Here is a 26,406-nt window from a genome sequence, read left to right as displayed (position 1 = left end):
TCGTTATGAATTCTCCTTCCCATCTTTTCTTGACCTTGTTGTTGTTAGACTCTGATTGGCCGACAGCAGCGGCTCATCTCACTCGTATGAGGTGTTGAGTGGACGCTTTCTGGACCCTGATTAGACAGATTTCAATCAGGAGCGAGTCCAGCTGTGCACTGCAACACCTGCACGCTGGCCACCAATATAAATGGATTCGTCCTCAATGGATTTTCCAAGTATAAATAAAGCTAAATAAAAAAAAAGCTAAAATAACAGCTGGGTGTGATTATTTTTTATTTTTTTGTATTAACAAGTAACGAAGATGCTGAGGGGAAATGTATTTAGGAAATGTAGTGGAGTAAAAGTGAAAGTTGACAGAAATATAAATACTAAAGTACAGATACTCCCCAAAAATACTCTATAAAGTACTGTAACAAAGTATTATTACTTTGCTAAATTACACTACTACACCACTACTCGGGAAACTGCAGGATCTACAACCAACAAGTATCTAACAGTCTGATGGATCCTTTTCAAAATCTGATTTTATTGAAGAGATATAGTAAAAAAAAAAAAAAGCTTATCATTTTCAAATAAGATTTTCTTTATACAAACAAGATTTGGCCTTCAAAAAGTCTTTCCCCCCCAAAAAATGAGACTTGAAAAAGGGGGGGGGTATCTTATAATCAGGGTCATCCTATATTAAGGTGACCAGATTTCTCAAATGAAAATCTGGGACATTTCCAGTCCAGCAATCAATATATCATAAAAATATCCAATGTTATTACCTATCAAATAATAAAGGGGGATGATTCCGGTTTCATTTATTTTGTCCATGGCTTTGTTTATTTTGTCCATTGTCCCAACCCCCCCCCCCCCACACACACACACACACACACACACATCATTCACTGTGCCTTACAAAATGTCAATGTGTTCCCCAGCAGCATTTGGCCTGGCCATGACCGTCCAAACCTACAGCGCCGCATGTTTTATGAAAAGCCTCAGATCTCACAAAGTATTTTCGTAATTGGGGACATTGGGGACAATTATTTTCATAATTGCTTTTTCAATGTTTTCCTGGAAGAGCAGGGAGCAGCAAAACATAAGCCTCCTGCAACCTTTTTGCTTGAGTGGTTTGCCAGTGGGCACGTCTGTAAAGGGGAGACTCGTAGGTACTCATAGAATCCATTCTCATTCAGATATATTGAGGCGAGAGCGGTCAAGGGTCCCCTTTGAAATTGACCATATATGCCGGTTTTTCAAAATGTATTATTTAGCCCCCTTCCTTCCCGACAAGGTAGCATGGCATTGTTGGTCCCAATGGATGCTGTAGGTCTTACAGTTTCATAGCCTGTAAGTATCTTCACTCGAGATTTAAGAACGAGCCTGCTAGAGCTAGAGTCATATCGGCCGCAGACGCCAGTAGAAAATCGGGGACATTTTCAGGGACAGCTCCAGCCGGGGACAGGTCACCAAAAACGGGGACTGTCCCCGAAAATCGGGGACGTCTGGTCACCTTATCCTATATTCGAGCCAGTACTAAATCAAACAGCTTGGTAGATCACGTTGAGCTGGTCGTTTTAAAAGTAGCTCGCAAGGCAAAAAAAAGTGTGGGCACCCCTGCTTTACATCAACAGTTTCGGTTTCTGCCGTCTGGTACCCTCCTCAGACTTCCATCAATCAAAACTAACAGATATACCCTCTGCCATCTCCCTCCTAAACTCTGTCAGAAAAATGTAGGTCATTTGCACACTGTGTACTTTTAGCCTACTGTGTTCTTTTTAATGCACTATTTACTTTTTTACAGTGTATGTATTTATATATGGCCTGTGTTTGATGTGTGCTTCCCACTATTGCACAACCAACTGCTCCATGAGGACAAATCAAGTTCTTGAGTCTTGCTCTGATTCACAGTGAAACTGCCAGAAGCTGCATGGTGGTTTGTAGGCGGTTGAGAGGAAGAGTGTGGAAATCACTGGAAAACAAATGAGAGGAGAGGAGAAATGATGAGAGGAGAGAGGAGGAGGAGAGGAGAAGAGGAGAGGAGAGGAGGAGGGGAGAAGAGGAGAGGAGGAGGGGAGAAGAGGAGAGGAGAGGAGGAGAGGGGAGATGAGAGGAGGAGGGGAGAAGAGGAGGGGAGGAGGGGAGAAGAGGAGAGGAGAGGAGGAAGGGAGAGGGGAGAAGAGGAGAGGAGGAGGGGAGAAGAGGAGAGGAGAGGAGGAGGGGAGAAGAGGAGAGGAGGAGGGGAGAGGGGAGAAGAGAGGAGAGGAGGGGGGAGAAAGAGGAGATGAGAGGAGAGGAGGATGGGAGGAGAGGAGGAAAGGAGAAATGATGAGAGGGGAGGAGATGAGAGGAAGGGAGATGAGAGGAGAGAGGAGGAGATGAGAGGAGGGGAGAAGAGGAGAGGAGGAGGGGAGAAGAGAGGAGAACTGATGAAAGGAAGGGGGAGAAAGAGGAGATGAGAGAGGAGAGGAGGATGGGGGGAGAGGAGGAAAGGAGAAATGATGAGAGAGGAGGAGATGAGAGAGGAAGGGACATGAGAGGAGGGGAGAGGAGAAAGAGGAGATGAGAGAGGAGAGGAGGAAAGGAGAAATGATGAGAGGAGAGGAGAGAGGAAGGGAGATGAGAGGAGAGGAGGGGAGGGGAGAAATGATGAGAGAGGAGAGAGGAGGAGGATGCAGACTGTCGGTCAACACACAGCTTCCTGTCCTGTGGGACGTGGGCTCGCTCTGATGACTGGATCACTCATCTCTCCTCTCTCTCTCCATCTGCACTCTTTCATCTCTCCTCTCTCTCTCCATCTGCACTCTTTCATCTCTCCTCTCTTCCAGCTTCCCTCCCTTCGCTTTCTTCATCCTCATCCACTCATCACTCACTTACTGTTTTGCTCACTGGGTTTAGTCTGGAGTTCCCTTCTGCACTGCAAAAAATGGCAAGCTGCCCAGAGTTTAACTTGTTTCCATTTAGACGGTTTTCACAGAATTGCGTTGCTACGGTTTGAAACCCAGCTTATTTCCTGTCAGTTATGGCAAACACTGCAACAGGAAGTAAGCTAGGGGCAATTTAGAATGTTTATGTTGTCAAGTATATATCTTCTTATAACCTCTTATAACCTGAAAACCCGTTGGTTCAGATTGTTGAGGCGGGTAACATGGAAACTCAAATCAAGGAAAGACAACTAAATATCTCGGACATTTCAATACAATATGGTTTTAGTAAGATAAAAACTTAAGAGCATCATGAGTTTGATTTCTATAATCAATTTCAACTTCAATAAACTCAATTATTCCACACATATTCAGAAAACAGAATTCCTGATTCGCTTGGCTTGTGACCTCTGATTTCAAATTATTACCTCTGTTTTAAAATGATTATTTTTGCACATCTTTCTCCATCCTCATTCCTACTACTGTATATTTTACGTCATGGATCGAGATTTCTTTTTCAGTTTTTCTTTTATAAAGCGCATTGTGTAATACTGAGGTTTTGATATTTGAAGGACCCCAGTGGAAGTAAGTATAGGATTTGCAACTTTAAGCTACTTCACTGGGCTATCCTCGGATCGTTTTGCTTCGATTGATATGTGTGCAATTTTAAAATGTTTCTACTATTAATGTAATTTGGAATGTATTTGTATTTTTCGGATCGGAAATAAACTAAACTATTACAGAAAGAAAATGTTTTTATGAGCAGCTCAGAGCTGAGCTGTAGCTAGAGATCACAAGTGAGGCAGAGGAATTGAAGTCCTGCATGGTTATTTACTGGTTGTCAGTCTCCCTCTAGTGGAATCAAGCTCACATTGCATGCACTACTTTGTCCACTAATGGAAATATTTCAAGACATCTTCCCTAACTGGAATCAAAATAGCACCAAAACCTGATCCTTTACAACTAAATGTGAATCATTGAAATCCCCCCCAAGTGTTCAGACTGAAGATTCTTTACAATTACTAAAAAGTATGATTTATAGTTTACAATTACATTATGAAAGCTAACAAATTAATAAAATAATTATATTACTCAATAAAAAAAAATATATATATCATGCATTGATGAATAATGTAGTTATATTATGTAGTTACTCAAAGTTTTCAGCTTTCTTCAAAAGACACGTTTCGTGATTTGCTTTGTGTATAACGTGAACTCATCGGAAGCTCCCGGCACGCATGCGTTCAAAACAAACACGCAGGGAGGCGTCTCTCTGTTTGTGGAGATATTTATTTACACATTTAACTAGTGGCCATTATATATGAAAAGAGGAAACTTTTTTTTTTTTACAGTTTATTTACAGCACCTGTAAGGCATCATGAAAACTGTACATTGAAATCGGAGAAGAAAACAAGACGAAGAAAACGACGACAAAAAGCTGAATGCATTTACATGAAAGTATCAAACGCAACTGAAAGCAACGACACAACTTCAACAGAATGAGTATGCGGGTCAGAGAGACACGATCCGTTGTGAAGGTTATATCTGACATGTTCTGTTAAGCCCCTCCCCCCCCCCGGTGTGTCTAGGGAGGAGACCAAAATTACAAACAGAATTACTGACCCCCCCCCCCCCCCCCACCAAAGAAGAAGAAAATGAAGGAAAGACCGTATTGCACTTTTGTTACACAGATAGGAGTGACCTGGGGGTGGGGGGCATTTTGATTTCAGCACATGTGGATGTGTAGTTTGGGATTAGACACACCTGTGTTACTTTTCAACACATGTGATAATTAGGTTTGAAGGTTTGCATCTCTCAACGTTTCAAGTTGTTTTTGACGTTTGTAATATAGAAAGAGCCCTATAGGAGGAAACCTGGATCCCAGGTAGTTTGAAAGCGGCACTCTGGTCTCACCACAGTTACAGTACACGTATCTCCTCTGGTTACCATCTTCTTGAGTCACTTTGGTTTCCAAATGAGTTGTCGGTATGACTTTCAGCCAAACAACATCCACAGGCCTGGACAGACCCAGTATCAAAAAGCTGACACTTGATCTTAGTTTTGATATCAAATCCACATTGACACTGGAGAGGAATCACCAGCAGAAAAGGAAGGCTAAAATTTACTCACTGTCCCAACATTTAAAAAGGCACTAAATACAATACTCAGCCCTACTAGATGTCAGCAAACCACTACTATAGAGAGCCAAAGTGAACGCCACTTCCTGCCTTTCTCTGGGTGCCGGCGTGTGAAGAAAATATGAACGCGGGTGAACGGAGAGAGGCGATACTTTTTTTAAAATCCCGTTTGAATTGTGCCACGGGGTACACATGTTAAATCTTGACAGTTTACAAGATGACTGTGCATGTCAAGAAAGTCGCAGTTTGTCCTGAAACTGAAACGTAAGGTTTAGTTTTGTCAATTAACTCCATCTCGTGTCGCACATTATACGTCACACACCATCAACGACAATGGACTGGCGGGAGAGACGTCACTTACGCGACTGGTTGTGCGTAGTCTTTCTGATTTATAACTTATAGTGCCACAGTTTTTACCACAAACTTATCTTTTAAATGGACAAAATGTACCTTTGTCCCCCGTGGCACAATTCAAAGAGGATCAAGAAAAGCATCGCCTCGCGCCGCCGTTCACCCCCATTCATATTTTCCCCACACGCTGGTACCCAGAGAAAGGCAGCAAGTGACGTTCACTTTGGCTCTCTCTATATATCTAGCAAGACAGGCGAGTGACGCCCCTCTGCGTTATGAAATCAAGGCTTGCTTTACAAGCCGCACAGGCCGTTCGCTTCACGCATGTGGCGTTCACGTGGGCCCCTCCCATGTTGCCCCGCCCCCTGCACATTTACAGAGAGCGACCATGCGAGGCTTGCGAGCAGCGGTGGAGCGAGCTTGAGAATGAATGGAAGAGAGGGAGCTGAGGAAGGACTTAAGTTATTTTCGGATCACAGCAGACAGCTAGGAGAGCCATGCGAGGGCATACGGTAGCTTTAGAAGACATGCCTATGTGCTATAGACTGTATTTCTTTGTGTCTGATGCTGCTGCTCTAGGGCGACATCTAGTGGGCTAAAACAAATCGCACATAGTGCCTTTAAAAGTGACAGGTCGACTGTAGTGAACAGTGAGGTCAGAGCAAACAGACCGGGGGATGAAACTGCCACCAGACACCGGCCCGAGAGCTGACAGGTCTGTCTGCTCTACCAGGGACTCGTCTCCTATAAAACCTCTAAAATTAACCCTGTAAAATACTGAACGTGACTTTAGGAACCTATGCATCCGTCCATCTCTGCAGCCGCTGGATCATCAACTTAAACTCTTCATTTCATCCTGATCTTGGTCTGATCGGTGATGAAGTGCCCAGTTGCTTTTCTGTATATCCATATATCCAGCGGTCTTTGTGATAAACGCCCAACCCAAATCATCAGAATGTAAAGAAAAACAGTCTTAATTTTAGATTGATGAACATGGAAATTTTGCTTAAATTATTATTATTATTATTATTATTCAATTATTCATTCAGTATAGAAAAGGCTTCTTGAGCCTAAAGGTCACAACATTTTCTCTGTCTATAGTGAACCATGGAATACTTGGATTCCCATAAAAAAAACATAAAAATCACCAGATTTGGAGTTACACGATTTTCACCTGACAACATGTTACTTAATCAATAAAGGTTTCTTTGATTACAATTTTAGCCATTAGTCTTCTCATAATTGTTAATTATCAACGATCATACTTTTTTAAATTCCTTGGTAATGATTAGTAATACTGCTTTCAGAGCTCAAGATGAATTTGCCATACAGTCGCACAATCGCACACTTCCTCCGGCTATAATGCTGTCCACATCACATTTTGGGGGAGGATCCAGTCCCCACTCAAACGTCCCATTTATCTATTTTAATGCTTACGGATGGTAATGGAAAAAAAGCTAGGACTTAATCAGGAGTTTAAGTGGAAGGCTAGCTCGTTAGCTACAGCCGGTGTACAAGCATCAGCCATGCTAGCGCATGTTGGCTAGCCTGGTAAAAACCATCCTGATAACGTGAGCTCACATGCTGCTTCACGCTACGCATCAGTCTGAGCTCCAACCCGCTCACAGCGATTTCAGCGGGCGGGAGCACTTGCCTTGACAGACAACTCTTTCAGCCAATCAGCGTCGCCAAATCCAATCCAAATCCACTCGGAAGAATGGCGAGAACGTCTTCTCCGCCGAGAAACTCCGCTGGTGCATCATCTTGTTTTTGTTGAACTAGAGATTGAGCGTGCTAGCGTCCATCGCTGGCAGTGGCTCACCCACTGAACTGGCAGCGCTCATTTCGACCGTGCCCCGTCGGTTTGCCCTCGAGGTCGCTTCGCGCAGTTGAGGAATTGTGCGCCTCGCCGCGGGACCACCGGCCACCCTATTAGATTAGTACTGTACGATTGTTGTTATTGAGTCTATTTCTGCAATAACTGCACTTAGGGTTGTGTTTACTCTATGATTGTGTTTACTCTATTTTTACTCCTGATTGGCCAGTTACATTGTCAATTACGAGGCAGGTCCCTGATTGGCCCGTGCACCTTGTAATTTCTGGAAAGGGGCGGGGCTGTGGGCGGGGCTGGAGGTCAGACTGATCGGCGGAATGTGAGTTCATGTGATCAGGATGGTTTCCCAGCCTAGGGCTTCGCACAAGCAGCTTAACACACAAAGGATAGTATTGTGAAATCCAAACCGTTTAGAAAAACCATAATTAGAGTTCAAGTCTATGAGAATTATACTGGATGCTCTCAATTAGTGCAGACAAACTGAGCACAGACCCTCTTGTCTGGGGCAGCGCCTCTTAAACTTTTAGGACTAAAATCGAATGCAGTAATTTCATCGCACCCAGACCCGGTCTAATGAAAATAGACGAGTGCTCTAGTCATGTGGACCCATCCCAAACCGCTCTGCGACCCAGTTTGTGTTTCGGCCTGGAGGAAGTTACCATCATCAGCCACATGCTGGTCAGTTCTGATTGGCTGTCAGTCCGTCTAACCCTCCCAGCTGATGGAGTGTAACGCCACATCACGTAGAAGTCTTCTTTTAGGCTAGAACTCTAGTTGGCTGGTAAAATAGTGAAATACTTCCAAAAAGTAATTTGTCTGGTCAAATACTGGAAACAGCTGTTGCATTTTGGAATCGACCTCTTTAGAGTCCTGCCCTGGTCCCCGGCCCACATCTTAGGAAACTCTGGGGCATCTTCTTGCTCCTCCACCAAGCTAGCAGCAGGTCAAGCACTGCTCCTGGGGTCTGGAAACCAGCTAGCTTCACATTAGCTTCGCCCCTTCATGGCTGGCTTGCGTTTGCTTCAAGCTCCATAGCTAGCCACTCTACTGAGATTTTAACTTCAAGGCTAGCAAACTTTAGCTTCAGGCTATGTAGCTTCAAGCTCCAACAGCTAGCCTTTGATGTCAGCTTCAACGCCAACATGGCCGGCTAGCGTTACTTTTGAAGTTCATGGCGGGCTAGCATTAGCTTCAACCTTCACAGCTAGCCGTTTTACATTGGTTTCCGAGCAAGATGGCTTCCAGGTTAGCTAGGGTTAGCTTCTCAAAGCTGGGCTACTGCTGCTTTTGTCCATCTCTTTATTTCCATCCTTCATCAATGCAGAGAACACCTGGTGGAACAGAAAAAAACAATGACATTAGATGAACTGCATCTCTATGTAACTATAAAAACTAAAATAGAAAAATAAAAAAATCTATGTGAATGTTGTAAATATATGTAGCATGGATTTATCACTAACGGTGTAAAAAAAAAACGTTAGTTTGAACATATAGAAAATGTATAGCTATCACAGCTGTCAGTCCTTAGAATAGCAGCTCAGTCTTATGATGCATTCCAGAGAGGTCAGAAAACATACGACGACACACGTCTTTAAAATCAGAATTAATTCATATTCCAAGTTCCGAAGACGTTCTTATCAGACGTCACGTTAACATGGTGGCATACACTGTAAACACTACCATCGTCAAAATACAATCAAGTTCAATTTTCAGCATTGCAGGACCTCAAATCTATCAAAACCATCTGCGCGGTAAATGCAGTAGTTAAAGTTATAATCAGATTTAAGATTTCAGTTTTGTTCTCTTGGGTGACACCGATGGCGAATGTGGTGATGAGTGGTAATTGCAGGTGAGATCCAAACAGAGTTGAATGTGTGACATTAGTCAGTTTGTTCGGCCATAGTAACCACCCGTAATGCTAGCAGAGACCGGAACAAAAAGTAGCTTGTTATCCTACTTCACACAAGAGTTGTCGGGAACAGTAAACTACAGAGTGAGTCTATCGAGTTAGCTCCGCCCACCCTGTGTCACCAGTCACAATCACCATTGTGTTAAGTCACTATCAGATAGATAGTGACTTAACAGATATTTATTTAGATGGATCTTTGGGATGATCACTTTAACACACATTTTAAATTGAAAGCTGCAACACACACAGTTGTTAATGTTCTATGGTAACTAGCTTGAAAGCATTTTAAAACTACTAATTACATTGGCTTTATTGGTTCAGAATGCTCGACACTTTTGAAACGGTCTCCAGAGTCTCGATGGATATGACGTCGTTAGCGACAGAAAAGTGTTGCGTACCTGGAGGAGGTCGTTATGTCACGGACACAGTCATATTTTGTCACACACTGTGATTGGCTAGAGAGAGAGAGAGAGCTCCATCGGTGTAGCGGTGTTCGACAGCCACCCTGCCCGGGCGAGCAGCTTCCTCCACCAGGGAAAACAGACAACGTTTGGTGGGCGGAGTGGAGGTCTGGAGGAGCGGAGAGATTCTCTGACTGATGCGAGGGGATACAGATACGAGTTCCTGTGGTTATTTTTTGCATTTAGGAGTCGGGCGAGATGTTTTGACAGTGATTTGGACTCCGAGGAAGGCGAAGGTTAACAGACGTTAACAAACGTTCCCCCTTGGAGTCAGCACTGCAGCTGGGTTTCTATCCAAAGGTATCGCAAATTTTAATTGAATTTTCAGAAAGTCGCCAAAAGAAAATCCATCCACTGCTATTATGCAAATTCTAGAGCTGTCAATCACCTCGTGTTTGAGGCTGTCTGAGCTGCTGATCAGCTGCTAGACCCGATATACAGCTCTATTAAACACATCTAACGTTATTAATTTAAAGTTTCTTGATGATCTACAAGAAGACAAAGGTACCATAATGCAATTTCTGGATTACCAGGTGCGACTCGACAAGCATAACGTTATAATCCACGGAGCAGATAGTAAGTGAATATAATTTCATTAAATTCTAGAAGTGAGTCGCCTTAAAGTTAATATCCGTCTTCTTCTGTTTACCACGGCAGGTATTGTGCTGCGTATTTACCATGATTAAGGTGTGTAGCCCTATTGTGTGTAGGCTACACGCTCTGTCATGTTTTGCAGTGATCAAGGCAAACTGTGTTGTTTTTGAATGGAGAGACAACGGAATATCGCTTAGACTGTTTCCACCGCACGTTTCGCATTTTCCTTTTATCGATACACCCGACTTTTCCGCCGCCCTCAAGCGTGAAAACTTTTTTGCGATATTTGGAGGCTTTTGCGAATTTGCCGTTTCCACTCAGATGGAGACCCAACTACTGAAGCCGAGGGGAGAGACGCTGTTGCTGGGAGGGGGGGGCCGGCTCGCTGTTACCGTGGAGACGGCTGAAACCTTTCGCCGACGTATAAATTAAAAAAGGCGTGCAACTCTTTTATTTCCGTCGAGAGACACTGATCAAAAATGTTGAGCGGCCTTACCACATAAATCTACTCTCATCTAATCTATTCTACGTAACTAAATCCTCCACTCCTCTGAAGCCCTCGGGACGTCCCGGGGGAAGCCTGACCTGTGCCCAGCGGCGGTTCCTGCTGATCATGTGTGTGTTGGCCATGGAGGTGAAGAGCGTGTGGGGGGGCAGGTCGTCGGGCAGCCGCGTGAGGAACTGGGCCATGTGGATGAAGTCCATCTGCAGCAGGACGTCCTGGTACAGACGCAGGATGCCCAGGCCCGTCCGGAACAGGCTCTCCTCCCCGTCCCGACAGAACACGTCCCACACCCGACACGCCACGTCCAGAGGCAGAGACTTACTGTACAGAGTGAAGATCCTGTACAGAGACAGAGAGGCAGAGACTTAAGGCCATGGCACACCAATCAAACATTCTCAAACAAACACCAACAAACACCAACAGACAATTGTCTGTGAATGTTGGCAGATGTTGGAGATTGTTTGAAAGCATGGCACACCGACCAAACATATTCAGCACAACAGTCCCAAACATGTAAAAAAGAAACACCAGAAAAATAGAAACTGCACTGTGTTACAGCACATGTAGTTATACATCTGTCGAGTAATACAATGATACACCCAGTTTATTTCTTTTGTAGCGACAGATGGCCTTAAACGCCACACTCACGTGACGCTTCTTGAGAGAGAGGTGAGGTAACTGCATCTTTCTGCAGACTTTATCGAGGGACCATGAAGGCGTCATGTGACAGGCAACGCTAGTTGAAGCCTGGAGGTCCTGCTGATGGCAGCTGCAACAGTGTTTTCTCTGCTATCAACCTGGTTAATCTCGCTATATTCTTCATCACAGCGGGTCATTACCCACTGTGCACTTAATCGTGCACTAGTTCTGCATAAGCACCTGCAGCTCTCTCCTTATTTTACTGACGTTCTCAGTGATCACACGGCTGTTTACATGTGTTTCTGAACGGCTAGCTAGTTATTAGCATAGCTCGCTGTTAGCCGTCATGGATGTTCTCTAGGGGTGTCACGATACACTCAGTTCACGATACGATACGTATCACGATACTGGGTTCACGATAACGATACGATACGATACGATTTTAACAATATTTTTTTAAACTTGAATAATGACAATATATGACTGGAAAAGTAGTATTTTATTTGAAATGCACAAATACAAAACATGCTGTTGTGGGAAATTGTTATTACAATAACAACTAGAAAAAACATGAGATTGGAGATAAGGCTTATCTTGAAATAGAATGAGTTACACCGTCACTTAGATTTACTTTGAACTAAAAGGTTTCTCAGCAGTATAAATTCTCATGCATCTTCAGTTTTTCTTCAAACTCAAACAACAAGACTTTTCTTAATCTATTTTTTATGCATCTTCAGTTTTTCCTGTCAAGTAAACAGTTTTGCCAGAAACTCAATTGAATGGTTTCTCTCCTGTATAACTTCTCATGTGTCTCTTCAGAGACTTGTTCAACTGAACTACTTTCCACACATTGAACTTCAACAAACAAAGACGTTTCTTAGTCTATTTTTTGGAAGGAAAAAAAAAAAAAAAATTCCCCCCACGATATGAGATTTCATCTCAACGATACATATCGTGACGTTTTACTATCGCGAAATTTCGTGGGACGATATATTGTGACACCCCTAATGTTCTCTCTCTCCCTCATTATGTAACCTTGCTGCGCATAACATTACTTATTTGCGGGAGTGCATGGGAGAAGTCTCCCGCTAGTGTTGTTGATGCCCAGTGTGATGGCACATGGTTGGCAGAGAAACGTATGTTTGCTGCGTCGCGTGTAACGTTAGAGGAGGCTCTGCCTCTGACCAAACTGACCAGACAACCGCATGCATTAGGCGCGCATGCGTGAGCTCCGTTTCCATGGATACGCGACTGAAAACATGGGAAGTTACCAGACAACAGCGAACAGCGAACAACGCCGGATTGAACAAGTCGAATCCTGGCAAACATGACAGAACATCGCCGAACATCGCCAAACACGAACAGACAAGGACAGACAGCTATGGCACACCAAACGAACATTTGTCTTTGTTCGTGTTTGTTCGTGTTTGTTTGTGTTTGTTTGAGAATGTTCGTTTGGTGTGCCATGGGCTTTACTGTACTGTGATCAGAGCAGGGTTGTGGATCAGTGATCAACTTTTACTCAAATTAACTCTCAATAACTGTCAAACTAAATGAATGCCTGCAAAACGGTTGACAGTTTTCTGATATACTACTGATGTTGTAATGATACAAAGCTGGTTGAAAATGGCGGAGTGTTCCTTTAAGTCTTGAGTTGAAATCCAGCAATTAACTGTTCATTTAAAGCAAACACTGGGTTGTCACAGCCCAGAAGCGACGCGATGCGTCATTTCGGCATCCCTGTTAACAGTTTAGACCGATCCCACCGGCCGCAGTCGCATCGCGTCCGTCTCTCGTTCTGCAGCGAGAGTTTCCACGTCTGGTCTTTTTTTGATGCGAGCCGCGCGCAGCCAGGCATGAAGTCAGTACAAGTTGTGACTGGGGAGGAACAAAACTGAGCAAGGCACCGAGCAAAACAGAACAGACAGAGTCTGGTGTGAATGTGCAGGCTCGAGCTCGACGCTGCGTCGGATACGTTTCTGGTGTGTCTGAGCTGAGTTTTCTCTGCTGCGAGTCACTCCAGTCGATCAGATAGAGGTCAGGGGTCAGGTTGTTGGACTCACCAGTCGATCAGATAGAGGTCAGGGGTCAGGTTGTTGACTCACCAGTCGATCAGATAGAGGTCGGGGGTCAGGTTGTTGGACTCACCAGTCGATCAGATAGAGGTCAGGGGTCAGGTTGTTGACTCACCAGTCGATCAGATAGAGGTCAGGGGTCAGGTTGTTGGACTCACCAGTCGATCAGATAGAGGTCGGGGGTCAGGTTGTTGACTCACCAGTCGATCAGATAGAGGTTGGTGGTCAGGTTGTTGGACTCACCAGTCGATCAGATAGAGGTCAGGGGTCAGGTTGTTGACTCACCAGTCGATCAGATAGAGGTCAGGGGTCAGGTTGTTGGACTCACCAGTCGATCAGATAGAGGTCGGGGGTCAGGTTGTTGGTCTGGAAGTGGCTGAAGAGACAAGGCAGGTTCTCCTCGAAGAAAACCTCAAAGGCTGCGAAATACTTCAACATCTGACAGGGAGGGGGAAGAGAGGAAAAGAAAGAGAGGAGGATAGAGATACTATCAGACAAGGCTGTTCCAGAGAAACTTGCAATCTAATATTTAAGTTAGAGTGCAGACATGCATTTGTCTGGGTATCGATGTGTCCAAGGGAATGTGTGTTCTCCGTGTGTGTGTGTGTGTGTGTGTGTGTGTGCGTGTGCATGAGTGTGTGTGTGTGTGTGTGTACCAGCTCGTGGTCCACTCTGAAGAAGGTCATCTGACAGGGTTTGTTGAGCAGGTTGGCGAAGGTGATGAAGGCATCGGCCTCCTCCAGGTTCAGGATCAACACGGCCGCGATGAACGACATGCCCTGCACCTGAAACACCACACACGCGGCACGCACCAACGCACGCACGCACGCACACACACACACACACACACACACACACACACACACACACACACACACACACACACACACACACACACACACACACACACGAGTCAGAAATGAGCAGTAATACTAATTGATTGCACCTTTCTAGATACTCAAAGCGCTTCACATATCAACTCATCCACCACCAGAGATGGGAAAAGTACACATCCTTTACTTAAGTAGAAGTACAGTTACTCGTGTAAAACAGTAACTTGTTTGTTTACTCAGGTAAAAGTAAAAAATATAAGCTCAGAAATGTAATCAAGTATAAAAGTAAAAGTATTTCTAATGGCTTTCTGTGCAAAGCTAACTGAACTTGACGTCATATTAACCCATTTCAGACGGGATGACGTTCGCGTCATTCTCCCTTTAAAGACGGGATGCCGTTCGCGTCAATATACCTTTGAAGACGGGATGACGTCTACGTCAATTTGTAGTTTAGCTGTAGTTTTTCGCCTATTTCCGGTCTCTAGGCAAATGAAATCATTCAGAAAACACACGTGGGGTCTCGCAATGCATTCTGGGATTGTTTTGGGAAGGAAAAGGTTTTTTTTTCTTCACTTTGAGCGGATCTGTAGAGCGATGGAGGAAGAAAATAATATTAGCGAAGGAAGCGATTTTGAAGACGCGGAATATTCCGAACATTCCACCGTTGATGAAGAGTTAAATGATGACCCAGTTACAGACCCCGATTGGCAGCCCTTGGACAGAGATCAGTGGGTCAGAACTATGTTTCAGGATGACGATGACGATGAGTCTGACGAAGATGACCAATTCGAAGGCTTCCATGGAAACTGGGTAACGGAGCAGCGCTATTACCGTCCTGTGCCGGTCAAAGCGTTCAAAAGGGTGCCCGGGGTGAAAAGCGGTGTTGGCTTACAAGCCGATTCCACACCTCTATTTTCTTTCGAGAAAATTTACACGGAGGAAATGTGGGACCGTCTTGTCACGGAGACGAACCGATATGCCGACCAGAGACGCACAATTCCCCCAGCCAAAAAAGCAGCCAAGTGGACCCCGGTAACAGTGAAAGAAATGAAAACATTCATTGGGCTGTGTCTCGCCATGGGGATAATGAAACTTCCCGTCCGAAGAGAGTACTGGCGGCTATCCAAAAACATCTTCAAAACCAACTTCGGCCAGAATATGTCCCGGGACCGATTTGACGCCATTTGGAGGTAGGCTAAGAACAATAATATTATCCTTGTTATTATAACCATTGCGTGATATAGATGCGCCCCATTGAATAGGATGCGCTATATAAATAATAGTAGTTTGATAGATAAAATGTAACATTAGTACCATTGTTATGATGCCCTAAGGGAAATGAAATATATTGCAAATGTATTAGAGGTGTAGTGGGAGTATTGCCATTGTAGCGAGCTTATACACTGGGGTAAGAAACCCCTGCTGGGCTCGGCTGCTACACCTATTGTGTGTGGGCAAACACCTAGTAGGCCTATTGTTATTCAATTGTCAGGAATGTGGAGAGAATGCGCTTCACTCTTTGCACCAAGACAGACACTGCACTTAGACAGACCCTGTAACCCTCAAGTGTAACTAACCTATATAATGATATAGCCTACAATTTTTCATTTCATCCAAGATGTGTCTACTTGTATATAATATACAATACAATATACAATATTGTATACAATATACAAGACATTATATTGTTTATAATATATTGTAATATGTGTCTAATTACCCCCCCTCCCCTACCCCCCCTCTTCCATCCTCCCCTCTCTCACCTCTTCAGATACCTTCACCTCCAAGATAACAACGCACGAGGCGACCCAGCTGATAAGCTCTGGAAACTGCGCTGGTACCTGGACTTCCTGAACCAGCGCTTCCAGGACCTCTATGAGGTCAACGGCACAGTCAGCATTGACGAATCAATGATCAAGTTCAAAGGCAGGCTTGGCTTCCGGCAATACCTGCCAATGAAGGTACTGCTGATTGATTGATCAAATTGTCTCACCTCTATTTTGCCTATGTAACCTGCATCTTTTGGTAATGTGTGAAATAAACATTCATTCATTCATTCATTCCAGCCAACCAAATGGGGCGTGAAGGTTTGGGTGATGGCGGAGAGCTCAACAGGCTACGTTCCGCACTTCAAAGTAAGGAAAAAAATCAGCACACCAAGAATATGCAAATATGTATTCTGTAATGTGTTGTTATTTGAGTGACCTTTCAAGCACCCAAGGCCCTTCCTCAGACTTGTGTTTCTTCTTGCAAACTCCCCAGGTGTACACAGGACGTGAAGCGGCGCCGCAGACGGGCCTGGCACAGCGCGTGGTGCTGGACCTCGCCAAGCCATACAATGGCACCTTCCTGTCCATTTATATGGACAACTTCTACACCAGTGTAGAACTCCTCCAGGAGATGAACGGCCTTTTCCTGTACGGCTGTGGCACCCTTCGGGCCAATAGGAAGGGGCTGCCGAAGGACCACAGCCTGACAAAGAGGGCTGCGCTGGGGAAGCACGAGTTCCGGGTGGCACAGCAGGATGACCTCACCTTCTGCGTGTGGCAAGACACAAAGACGGTGATGGTCTTGTCCAATCACCATGACCCCAGCGCAACAGGGACTGTAAGGCGGAGGAGAGATGAGACCCACCGGGCTGATGTGGTAGTGCCCGCTTGCCTGGCGGACTACCAGAGCCACATGAAAGGTTTGTTTTACAGATTTATGTTTTATAAACAAAAATTAAAATACTGTAAGCTTATATTCACTGAGGTCATTTGAGTGAAAATGTACGTATGTAAACAGAGTTCCATGTGTGTTCCAGGTGTGGATCTCCTCGACCAGATGATTGGATACTATGGTTTCGATCATCGGTCGAAGAAATGGTGGCGGCGTGTGTTCTTCTGGGGCCTGTCTGTGTCGTGCTACAACGCCTACGTTGCAGCCAGGTCTGTTGGAGGAAGGCACAAACATTACAAGGACTGGCTGGAGACCTTGCTGGAGGAGCTCATCACACCGGTGACAAGGAGGGCCCCTCCTGTGATCCCTCCTCCTTCTCCTCCTCCTCCTCTGTCCCCAGCTTCCAGACCAGCCTCTCCATTTGGCTCTCCTTCCACTCCAGAGAGCAGGGGAGCCTCCCCAGCACCAAGCACATCGAGCAGGGCAGCCTCCCCAGCACCCAGCACGTCAGGAGAAGCCACAGGTCCCCCAATGCACGACTTCGGGAAGGTGTTTGAGAAGCGGAAGCTCTGCAGGGAGTGCCAGTTGTTGCTGGACAAAAAAGATGTAGTAGGCAGTGGGCTAACTGTGTATGGCTGCATACAGTGTGACCTGCCTGTCCACATTGAGTGTTTTGGAAAACACTACAGACATTTTTTGTAAGTGTTTGCTAAACACTAGCTGACACTTTAGACACTTGCCCCTTTGATGGTAAATGGACTGCATTTTTTTTTATGGTTGCAAGGGGACACAAGGGGGCAGTGTGGAGCACATTTTTGATTTTATTTGAGTGGTTTGGAGTGATTTGTTGCTTGTTTTTTCATACGTTTTTTAGTTTTTTAAAATTTTTCTGTGTTTACAGCAATATTTGACAATGCTATTGAATTGTCATACCAATAAACACCTTTTACAAGGAAAGCCACATGTGTCAGCTCTCAAATGCCTTTTAAAGTGTGTTTTTATCTTCTACAGAGGCTGAGATATCACTATTTTAGTAGGCGTTGACATTTCTATGAAAAGTTCAGGATTTGGGGGTCTATTATCAAATCGGACTTAGGTTTTAGAGGCTATTTTTTAGGCGAAAATAGGCTGAAATGGGTTAAGAGAAACTGAATTTTCGCACGCTGCTAGACCACCTGCTACACCACCTGCTACAGGTGGTGTATGCTGATGGTATTTAATCTCTGCTCCTGGATTTGTTTCACTGAAGAACTAAATCTAGCAAATGAAAATCAATAAACTGACAGTCCTTCAAGTCAGTTCTGGTGGAGCACAAAGTCCTTCATCACTTGTGTTAGTGGTAGGTAGTGGACTTGGTTCAGGCGATGTGTGCCCAGCGCTTGAGGGATCCAGATCCGACAGACGTGGGCCAGACCGCGAGGACATCTCTTGGCCTCCAGAAAGACCCTGAGCGCCTCGGGATCCGCCCTCTCCACATATCATTTGTGTCATATGGTTTTTCCACAACAAAGGTGCGCATAATGCGTGAAAGCTGGGTGAGCGCGAGACTAGAGAGACAGCTAAACAACAAAAGTAACTAGGCCTGATTTGAAAATGTCAGGAGTAGAAAGTACAGATATTTGTGTTAAAATGTAGGGAGTAAAAGTAAAAAGCTTTCAGAAAAATAAATACTACCGTACTAGTGAAGTACAGATACCTAAAAATCCTACTTAAAGGAACACTCCGCCCATTTTCAACCAGCTTTGTATCATTAGAACATCAGTAGTATATCAGAAAACTGTAAACTGTTTTGAAGTCTGTCATTTAATTTGACAGTTATTGAGTGTTAAAGTGTGGACCAGTGACATCACTGGTCCACACTAACTCAAATTAATAACTCATTAACTCAAATCAACTCTCAATAACTGTCAAACTATTCATCATTCATCTAGTTTGACAGTTATTGAGAGTTGATTTGAGTTAATGAGTTATTAATTTGAGTTAGTGTGGACCAGTGATGTCACTGGTCCACACTTTAACACTCAATAACTGTCAAATTAAATGACAGACTTCAAAACCGTTTACAGTTTTCTGATATACTACTGATGTTCTAATGATACAAAGCTGGTTGAAAATGGGCGGAGTGTTCCTTTAAGTACAGTAATGATGTATTTGTACTTAGTTACTTCCCATCTCTGTCGACCGGGGTTACACCCCCCAGGCCACTGGGGTTACACCCCCCAGGGCACCGGGGTTACGCTACTCTTGCGAAGAGTGCCGACCACAGAGTCGGACCTCACTCACAGGACAGAGTCCCTGTCTCTGCCCTGGGGCATTGGGGAGATTATTCTTCAGACCAGAGGGAAGAGCACCTCCTACTGGTCCTGCAACACCACTTCCAGCACCAGATGGTCTCCCATCCAACCACAGCTAAATACTGTGTGTGTGTGTGTGTGTGTGTGTGTGTGTGTGTGTGTGTGTGTACAGTACGTCTGCACGCCTGTGTGTGTGTGTACGTCTGCACGCCTGTGTGTGTGTGTGTGTGTGTGTGTGTGTGTGTACGTATGCACGCCTGTGTGTGTGTGTGTGTGTGTGTGTGTGTGTGTGTGTGTGTGTGTAGGTCTGCACGCCTGTGTGTGTGTGTGTGTGTGTGTACATCTGCACGCCTGTGTGTGTGTATGTACGTCTGCACGCCTGTGTGTGTGTGTGTGTGTGTGTGTGTGTGACACTCACATAGCCAATGTCAGGCCTGTAGCAGGTATAAGCTCCTAATACACTGTGGAGGAGATCGTGGTATGGACCGCCCTGTGGGGAGGAAGGAGACAAGGGAATGAGGAAGGATGGATGGATGGAGAGAGAGAATATATGAATGGAAGTGAGAGAATAGAGCAGAATAGAGAGAGAGACCATACAGAAGAGAACTACCTAAAATGACATAAACCATCTTTTGGGGGGGAATCTATCTTTGATTTTTTAATTTGGCTCATGTCCTGTCCGCCAACATGGAGGGGGTGGGATTTATGACCTATACTGTAGCCAGCCACCAGGGGGCGATCAACATGTTTTGGCTTCAGTTTTGATGAGCTGTGTCATGAATGTCTTATTTTATACACACACAGTTACCTTCTGGAAGATGAAGAGGGAGGGGAAGGTTCTGGAGATGTCCAGTTTGATGAGGTCCAGACTGGACTCTCTGTCAGCCAGAGACGCTCCGCAGTCTGACCGCAACACACACACACACACACACACACACACACACACACACACACACACACACACACACACACACACAGGAGAGACATGCCGTTTAACCCATTAAAGACCTGATGCAGTGTTTTTGTGTGTATATCCCTTTAAGAGCTGATGCAGTGTTTGTGTGTATATCTCTTTAAGACCTGATGCAGTGTTTGTGTGTATATCTCTTTAAGACCTGATGCAGTGTTTTTGTGTGTATATCCCTTTAAGACCTGATGCAGTGTTTGTGTGTATATCCCTTTAAGACCTGATGCAGTGTTTGTGTGTATATCCCTTTAAGACCTGATGCAGTGTTTGTGTGTATATCCCTTTAAGACCTGATGCAGTGTTTGTGTGTATATCCCTTTAAGACCTGATGCAGTGTTTGTGTGTATATCCCTTTAAGACCTGATGCAGTGTTTGTGTGTATATCTCTTTAAGACCTGATGCAGTGTTTTTGTGTGTATATCTCTTTAAGACCTGATGCAGTGTTTTTGTGTGTATATCTCTTTAAGACCTGATGCAGTGTTTGTGTGTATATCTCTTTAAGACCTGATGCAGTGTTTTTGTGTGTATATCCCTTTAAGACCTGATGCAGTGTTTGTGTGTATATCTCTTTAAGACCTGATGCAGTGTTTTTGTGTGTATATCTCTTTAAGACCTGATGCAGTGTTTGTGTGTATATCTCTTTAAGACCTGATGCAGTGTTTGTGTGTATATCTCTTTAAGACCTGATGCAGTGTTTGTGTGTATATCCCTTTAAGACCTGATGCAGTGTTTGTGTGTATATCTCTTTAAGACCTGATGCAGTGTTTGTGTGTATATCTCTTTAAGACCTGATGCAGTGTTTGTGTGTATATCTCTTTAAGACCTGATGCAGTGTTTGCGTTCTTCTCCATTTCAGCAGATCCTTTCTACACTATCCCTCAGGTATTAGGAGGTGTTTTCAAATGCACCGTAGGTTTTAGAATGCTTTTCTAGAAGGCGCCATAATTTAAGACATGTGCCAACTTTGACGACGTGGTGTTCAGTATTTTAAGAGCACACAGGTTTTGTTTTTTTTACTTCCTGAAAAGTTGCTGTTTTGGAGATTCGAGGTCCTGGCCCGACAGCGACGATATGTTTTTGAGTCATGTCCTCACCATGTCGATTCGCCACAATCGGAAACAATCGGAAAATGGACCGATGACGCACGACTTAATGGAATGCTATAGTGAGGACAAGATAGCATGTTAACTAGCTAGCTACCTGTTACGTTAACAAAGTCCACAAACGCCAGGCTCAAAACACCACTGAGTGACTGAAATATTCACTTTTTTGTATGTGTTTGTTGGAATGGGGGGGGGGGGGGGGGTTGAGGTATTTCCTTTGTCATATGAAACAGCGTTGACTCACGCCACTCATTTCAAGTCATTTCATGACTTGGCTATAGGCTACTACTGCCATCCGAAGCTGAACAAAGACTGCCAGCCGCTGTCACTTGCGTGGAGGGCATGTTACACCAAACTTCATTCAAAAATCTGTCAGTTTAATGTTGCCTTCATTGTCGGCAACGATAGGCCTACAGCCTGACAGAACAATAAAGGGCTAATTACGAATCGGATATTAATTAAGGGACTAGTTTGGGTCTGTGTCTGATGGAATGTGTTGGAGTGTTGGAATGTTTCCCATTTGAACAGTGATTGGATTAGCTGTGTGTTGGCTGTGGTGTCGTACCACTCTCGCTGTCGTTGACTGAACTGGTCTCACTGTAGCTCCTCCACTTCTCCTTGGCTCGCGACAGGAAGATCTCATACAGCTCTGTACAAAGATACAAACACATACACAGAGAGAGAAGATGTTCACTCTGACACACAACACAGAAACAGCTCTGTACAAAGATACAAACACATACACAGATAGGGCTTTCACACCGGCAGGGCTCCGTGCCGGTTCCGGTTCCAGAACCCTAATCTGAACTGGCCGGCGCGTTCAGACCGAAAAAATAATTGGTTCGGAACCTGAAAAGTTGGTTCTCAGCGGAACCAAAAAATAGTTGGTTTTCCTTGGGAACCGTGACATCATCAGTGGGCGTGTCTCATTCTAGGCTGTGAAAACGAGCAGGAAGGAGAAGAAGGCAGTGACAACACAGAGAAAAATAATTTGCAGTGGTCTCCTGAGGAAACCAAATGTTTAGTGGCGATTTGGGCATCTACCGAATCTCAAGAAAAGCTAGAAAGCAGTACAAGAAAGAGCAAGTCATATGCCGAACTTGCAGAAGAGAGGGCCAAGGCTGGGTTCACTCGAACGCCAGACCAAATAATTAATAAACTTAAAAAAATAAAGAATAAACTGAAGAAGGACTACCGAATAATGTCCTCCCACTTTGGTTCCGCTTAAACTGGTGTGAACACGGGCTGGTTCGCCAGAAAGCACCAAGGTTCTGAGACTCCAGAACGGAGCCGGAGCCAGAACCAGAACCGTGTCTGTCTGAAAGCGCTAAGAGAGAGAAGATGTTCACTCTGACACACAACACAGAAACAGCTCTGTACAAAGATACAAACACATACACGGAGAGAGAAGATGTTCACTCTAAAAAATAATTGATTCTCATGACTTTTGCCATGACTGTCAAACCTAAATTTATATACTTTGCGACGTTCATGATCGTTCAAATTTGGCTGGTGGCTTATTAACATAGGGTCCTGTGATGTGATGAACTCAAAATGCTAAATAATAATAAAATATTTCTGGTTTCCAGGGACTTTAAACCCATTTCTACTACGTTTCTATCGTTTCTACCTGGGAGCTGCTGAGTGCTACGGTCGCTACAGGCTGAGCCGTGAGTAAGTGCAACGGCAACATCACATGGACAAACGTGTTGCTCTTAAAGAGACAGGCGCCGTTAGAAACAATGGAAAACTGACTTTTTAAGATAAGATTGTCAATGAACGATTTTCGACTTTCAATAATGAAAGTCGAGCTTGATAATAAAAACGATTATTCGAAAATTCGAAATTCATTGCCCACCCCTACGAAACACATTCCTTCACTGGCATACTTACTGTGTGTGTGTGTGTGTGTGTGCGCGCGCATGTACCTGGTGTGATGTTGAGCTCATTGCCGATGGCCAGGCTCCACACTCTGCCTCTGACGCTGGGAGGAAGACCCTGCCACCACAGCTCCCTCACCCGTCGCGTCGCCTTCCTGCTCACACACACACACGCAGACAGACAGACAGGCGCGCGCGCGCACGCACGCACGCACGCACGCACACACACACACACACACACACACACACACACACACACACACACACACACACACACACACACACACACACACACACACACACACACACACACACACACACACACACACACACACACACACACACACACACACACACACACACACCTCTATTACTCATTTATCAGAATCAGAATCAGAAAGACTTTAATGATCCCCGGGGGGAAATTGGGACAAGTTACAGTAGCTCGCTCACAGAACACACATAGCATAAAATAAACAGTAGTAAATGCAATATTAAGCAAAATAAGCAGAAGAACACAACATAGCATAGAAATAGCATCACTCATGAACAAGTTCACACACACACAAACTTGGAAACTCTGCTGGTACATACATGCTCCTGTTCTTCTTTAATTGTTCTTATTGATTCTATTTCTGAAATAACTGCACTTATGGCTGTTTACTCTACTAATGTTAACGTTAGCGCTCATTGCTTCGGGAGACGTCATTACTGATTGGTCCGGTTACATCGTCAACTATCCCTGATTGGCTGTGAGGTTGAATGTGAGGTCACATGATCAAGATGGTTTTAACCAGGCTAACATCACCGGTCACAATGTTGCAGTGCTTATGACTCAGTGAACTGTCTCTCTCACACACACTCACACGCACACACGCACACACACACGCGCACGCGCACGCGCACGCACACTCACTCACACTCACGCGCACGCGCACGCACACACACACGCACACACAGGCGTGCAGACGTACACGGTGTCCCAGTGCGGCAGGATGTCGTTGTTCCAGATCACCATGGCGTGGGAGATACTCTCCTCCTGTCTGAGACGCTCCTTCATCTGACGCTTCTTCTTCTGAGCTTCCTTCAACTCTGACAGAGAGAGAGAGAGAGAGAGACACCCACACACAGAGAGAGAGAGAGAGAGAGAGAGGGGGAGAGAGACCCACACACAGAGGGAGAGAGAGACAGAGAGAGAGAGACCCACACACAGAGGGGGAGGGAGAGACCCACACACAGAGAGAGAGAGAGAGACCCACACAGAGAGAGAGAGACCCACACACACAGAGAGAGAGAGAGAGAGAGAGGGGGAGAGAGACCCACACACAGAGGGAGAGAGAGAGAGACCCACACACAGAGGGGGAGGGAGAGACCCACACACAGAGGGAGAGAGAGAGGGGGAGAGAGACCCACACACAGAGGGAGAGAGAGACAGAGAGAGAGAGACCCACACACAGAGGGGGAGGGAGAGACCCACACACAGAGGGAGAGAGAGAGAGGGAGGGAGGGTGAGAAAGAGAGAGACAGAGGGAGAGAGAGATGGGGGAGATACAGAGAGAGAGAGACACCCACAGAGAGATAGAGAGAGGGGTGGGGGAGACAGAGAGGTTTTAGAGACAGATAACATTTGAACGCTTCATCACACAGTCTTTGTCTGATCTCAAACTTTGTCCCTACTGGCCACCGTACACAGGTCCAGCCCACGTCCATCGAGTCAAGACAACATTGATTGTTTTGAACAGGACCTTCTACACACAATGGCATCGTAAACAGGTAGGGCCAGCAAAGAGGTTAACTTTGTACATTGCTGACAACTGAAACTAGAGCAACACTGTGTGTGTGTGTGTGTGTGTGTGTGTGTGTGTGTGTGCGTGCGTGCGTGCGTGCGTGTGTGTGTGTGTAGCCGCTTTCACACTGGCCTTGAAAGCCGTAAAATGCACGAAAAATGGGATCCGCGCCTCCGATGTGAAAGTTGTGAAGCGGGTTGGTGGGTAATTGTTGTACGCCTTTCGTTCCTCCAGTGGACCTAGTCACAGTGCCGGGTTACCCTGCAACCCACCTCCACCTGAAGGCGTCGGAGCGGTAAGCCGGAACGGTGCGAATGGTCAGCTCATTCATAAAAAAAAAATACAGGGCAAAACCACCTCATGCAGCAAGAAAGGTGAAAGTAAAAAAATGCGGCCAGGAGGAATGCTCCGTGCCTGTAAGTAGGTTAGGCTTTATGCTCAAACGATGTTGACATTATAGGTAAAATTAATGGATATAATAATAAGCTTCAGAGGACTATTCTGTCTGTGGCGAGTTGGTCTGAGGATATTCCCTCTGGAAACCAGCTCCAACTGCAATCTGTCTAGCTAGCCAGTTGTGCATTCCCTTACAAAAACTACTAACGTTATAGTAGTCATGTGCATTTATAGCCTATACTATTCTCCCGACGACAAGTAACGTTATGCAGACTGTAGCTGTTTGATATGCGGGCGTCGTCTTTCAGAACGGAGTACGGACGCTAATTACGCTACTTGATGGGAATAATTTGCTTTACAAAAAACCGGAACCAAAAGATAAGAATTAGCCTTGTACCTAATAGGATACATGATGGTGTGTCTGTGATCCATAAAGTCGATCAGATGAATATTGAAAGCCTTGTTACCATGCTGCATGTGGACGATTTGGTGTTTTATCACTTTGATCCTTAACGACCGCAGCTGCACGTCGTTGGCTGGCATACATCAGCGATGTTTGGTTGTTGAATGAATTCGTTCATCATACAGTAGCCTAGGCTACACTGACCTATGAAAATATTAATTTGGGCGAGGAGCTGAGTGAAAATGCCTCCGCTCGCCTTCCAATCCGGGAGCGGTGGCTGTCGCCTGAAAGCACACCGCAGGACGGGAATGTGGCGGTGCTGCTTGGCTGTGTGTGAAAGCAATTTCTGTGGCGAGGCTGCCGGCGTTGCGGGCCTTTTGAACTGCAATGTTGCGCGATCTGTGTGTGAAAGCGGCTTGTGTGTACCTCTCCTCTTGGCTCCTGCCACCATCTCCTCATACTCCAGTTTGTGTCTCTCTCTCTCCTCCAGGGATTTAGCTGGCAGGTTCCTAACAGAGAGACAGACAGAGAGACAGACAGACAGACAGACAGACAGACAGACAGACAGACAAGACAGACAGACAGACAGACAGACAGACAGACAGACAGACAGAGAGACAGACAGACAGACAGACAGACAGACAGACATCGTCAGCCTGCTTGA

General features: G+C 45.1%; 2 protein-coding genes across 2 annotated transcripts in view; one reads left to right on the top strand and one right to left on the bottom strand.

Moving 5' to 3' along the window:
• Positions 1-4,574: 4,574 nt before the first annotated feature.
• Positions 4,575-26,406, bottom strand: part of LOC310788836 (TBC1 domain family member 12-like) — a 63,206-nt gene continuing 41,374 nt past the window's right edge. The window contains exons 5-14 of the mRNA XM_083650409.1: positions 26,169-26,251; positions 24,131-24,248; positions 23,205-23,311; positions 21,842-21,925; positions 20,015-20,109; positions 19,625-19,696; positions 14,075-14,203; positions 13,747-13,856; positions 10,785-11,043; positions 4,575-8,566 (exon numbers count right to left, since the gene is read on the bottom strand). Of these exons, the coding sequence (XP_083506535.1) occupies positions 8,492-8,566; positions 10,785-11,043; positions 13,747-13,856; positions 14,075-14,203; positions 19,625-19,696; positions 20,015-20,109; positions 21,842-21,925; positions 23,205-23,311; positions 24,131-24,248; positions 26,169-26,251 (1,132 nt within the window). The 3' untranslated portion in view covers positions 4,575-8,491. The remainder of the gene's footprint in view (positions 8,567-10,784; positions 11,044-13,746; positions 13,857-14,074; positions 14,204-19,624; positions 19,697-20,014; positions 20,110-21,841; positions 21,926-23,204; positions 23,312-24,130; positions 24,249-26,168; positions 26,252-26,406) is intronic.
• On the top strand, positions 14,993-17,740 carry LOC310789518 (uncharacterized protein; the record flags this gene model as incomplete). Its single annotated transcript, XM_083651155.1, has 3 exons — positions 14,993-15,441; positions 16,699-16,940; positions 17,058-17,740. 3 exons carry the CDS (start codon positions 14,993-14,995, stop codon positions 17,612-17,614), a joined length of 1,248 nt encoding a protein of 415 aa, XP_083507281.1. The 3' UTR covers positions 17,615-17,740.

Source organism: Poromitra crassiceps (genome assembly GCF_964638095.1).
Source record: "Poromitra crassiceps genome assembly, chromosome: 14".
NCBI classification, from domain to species: Eukaryota; Metazoa; Chordata; class Actinopteri; order Beryciformes; family Melamphaidae; genus Poromitra; species Poromitra crassiceps.
Note: the sequence above shows the minus strand (reverse complement) of the source record. Positions and strands in the feature narration are given on the sequence as shown.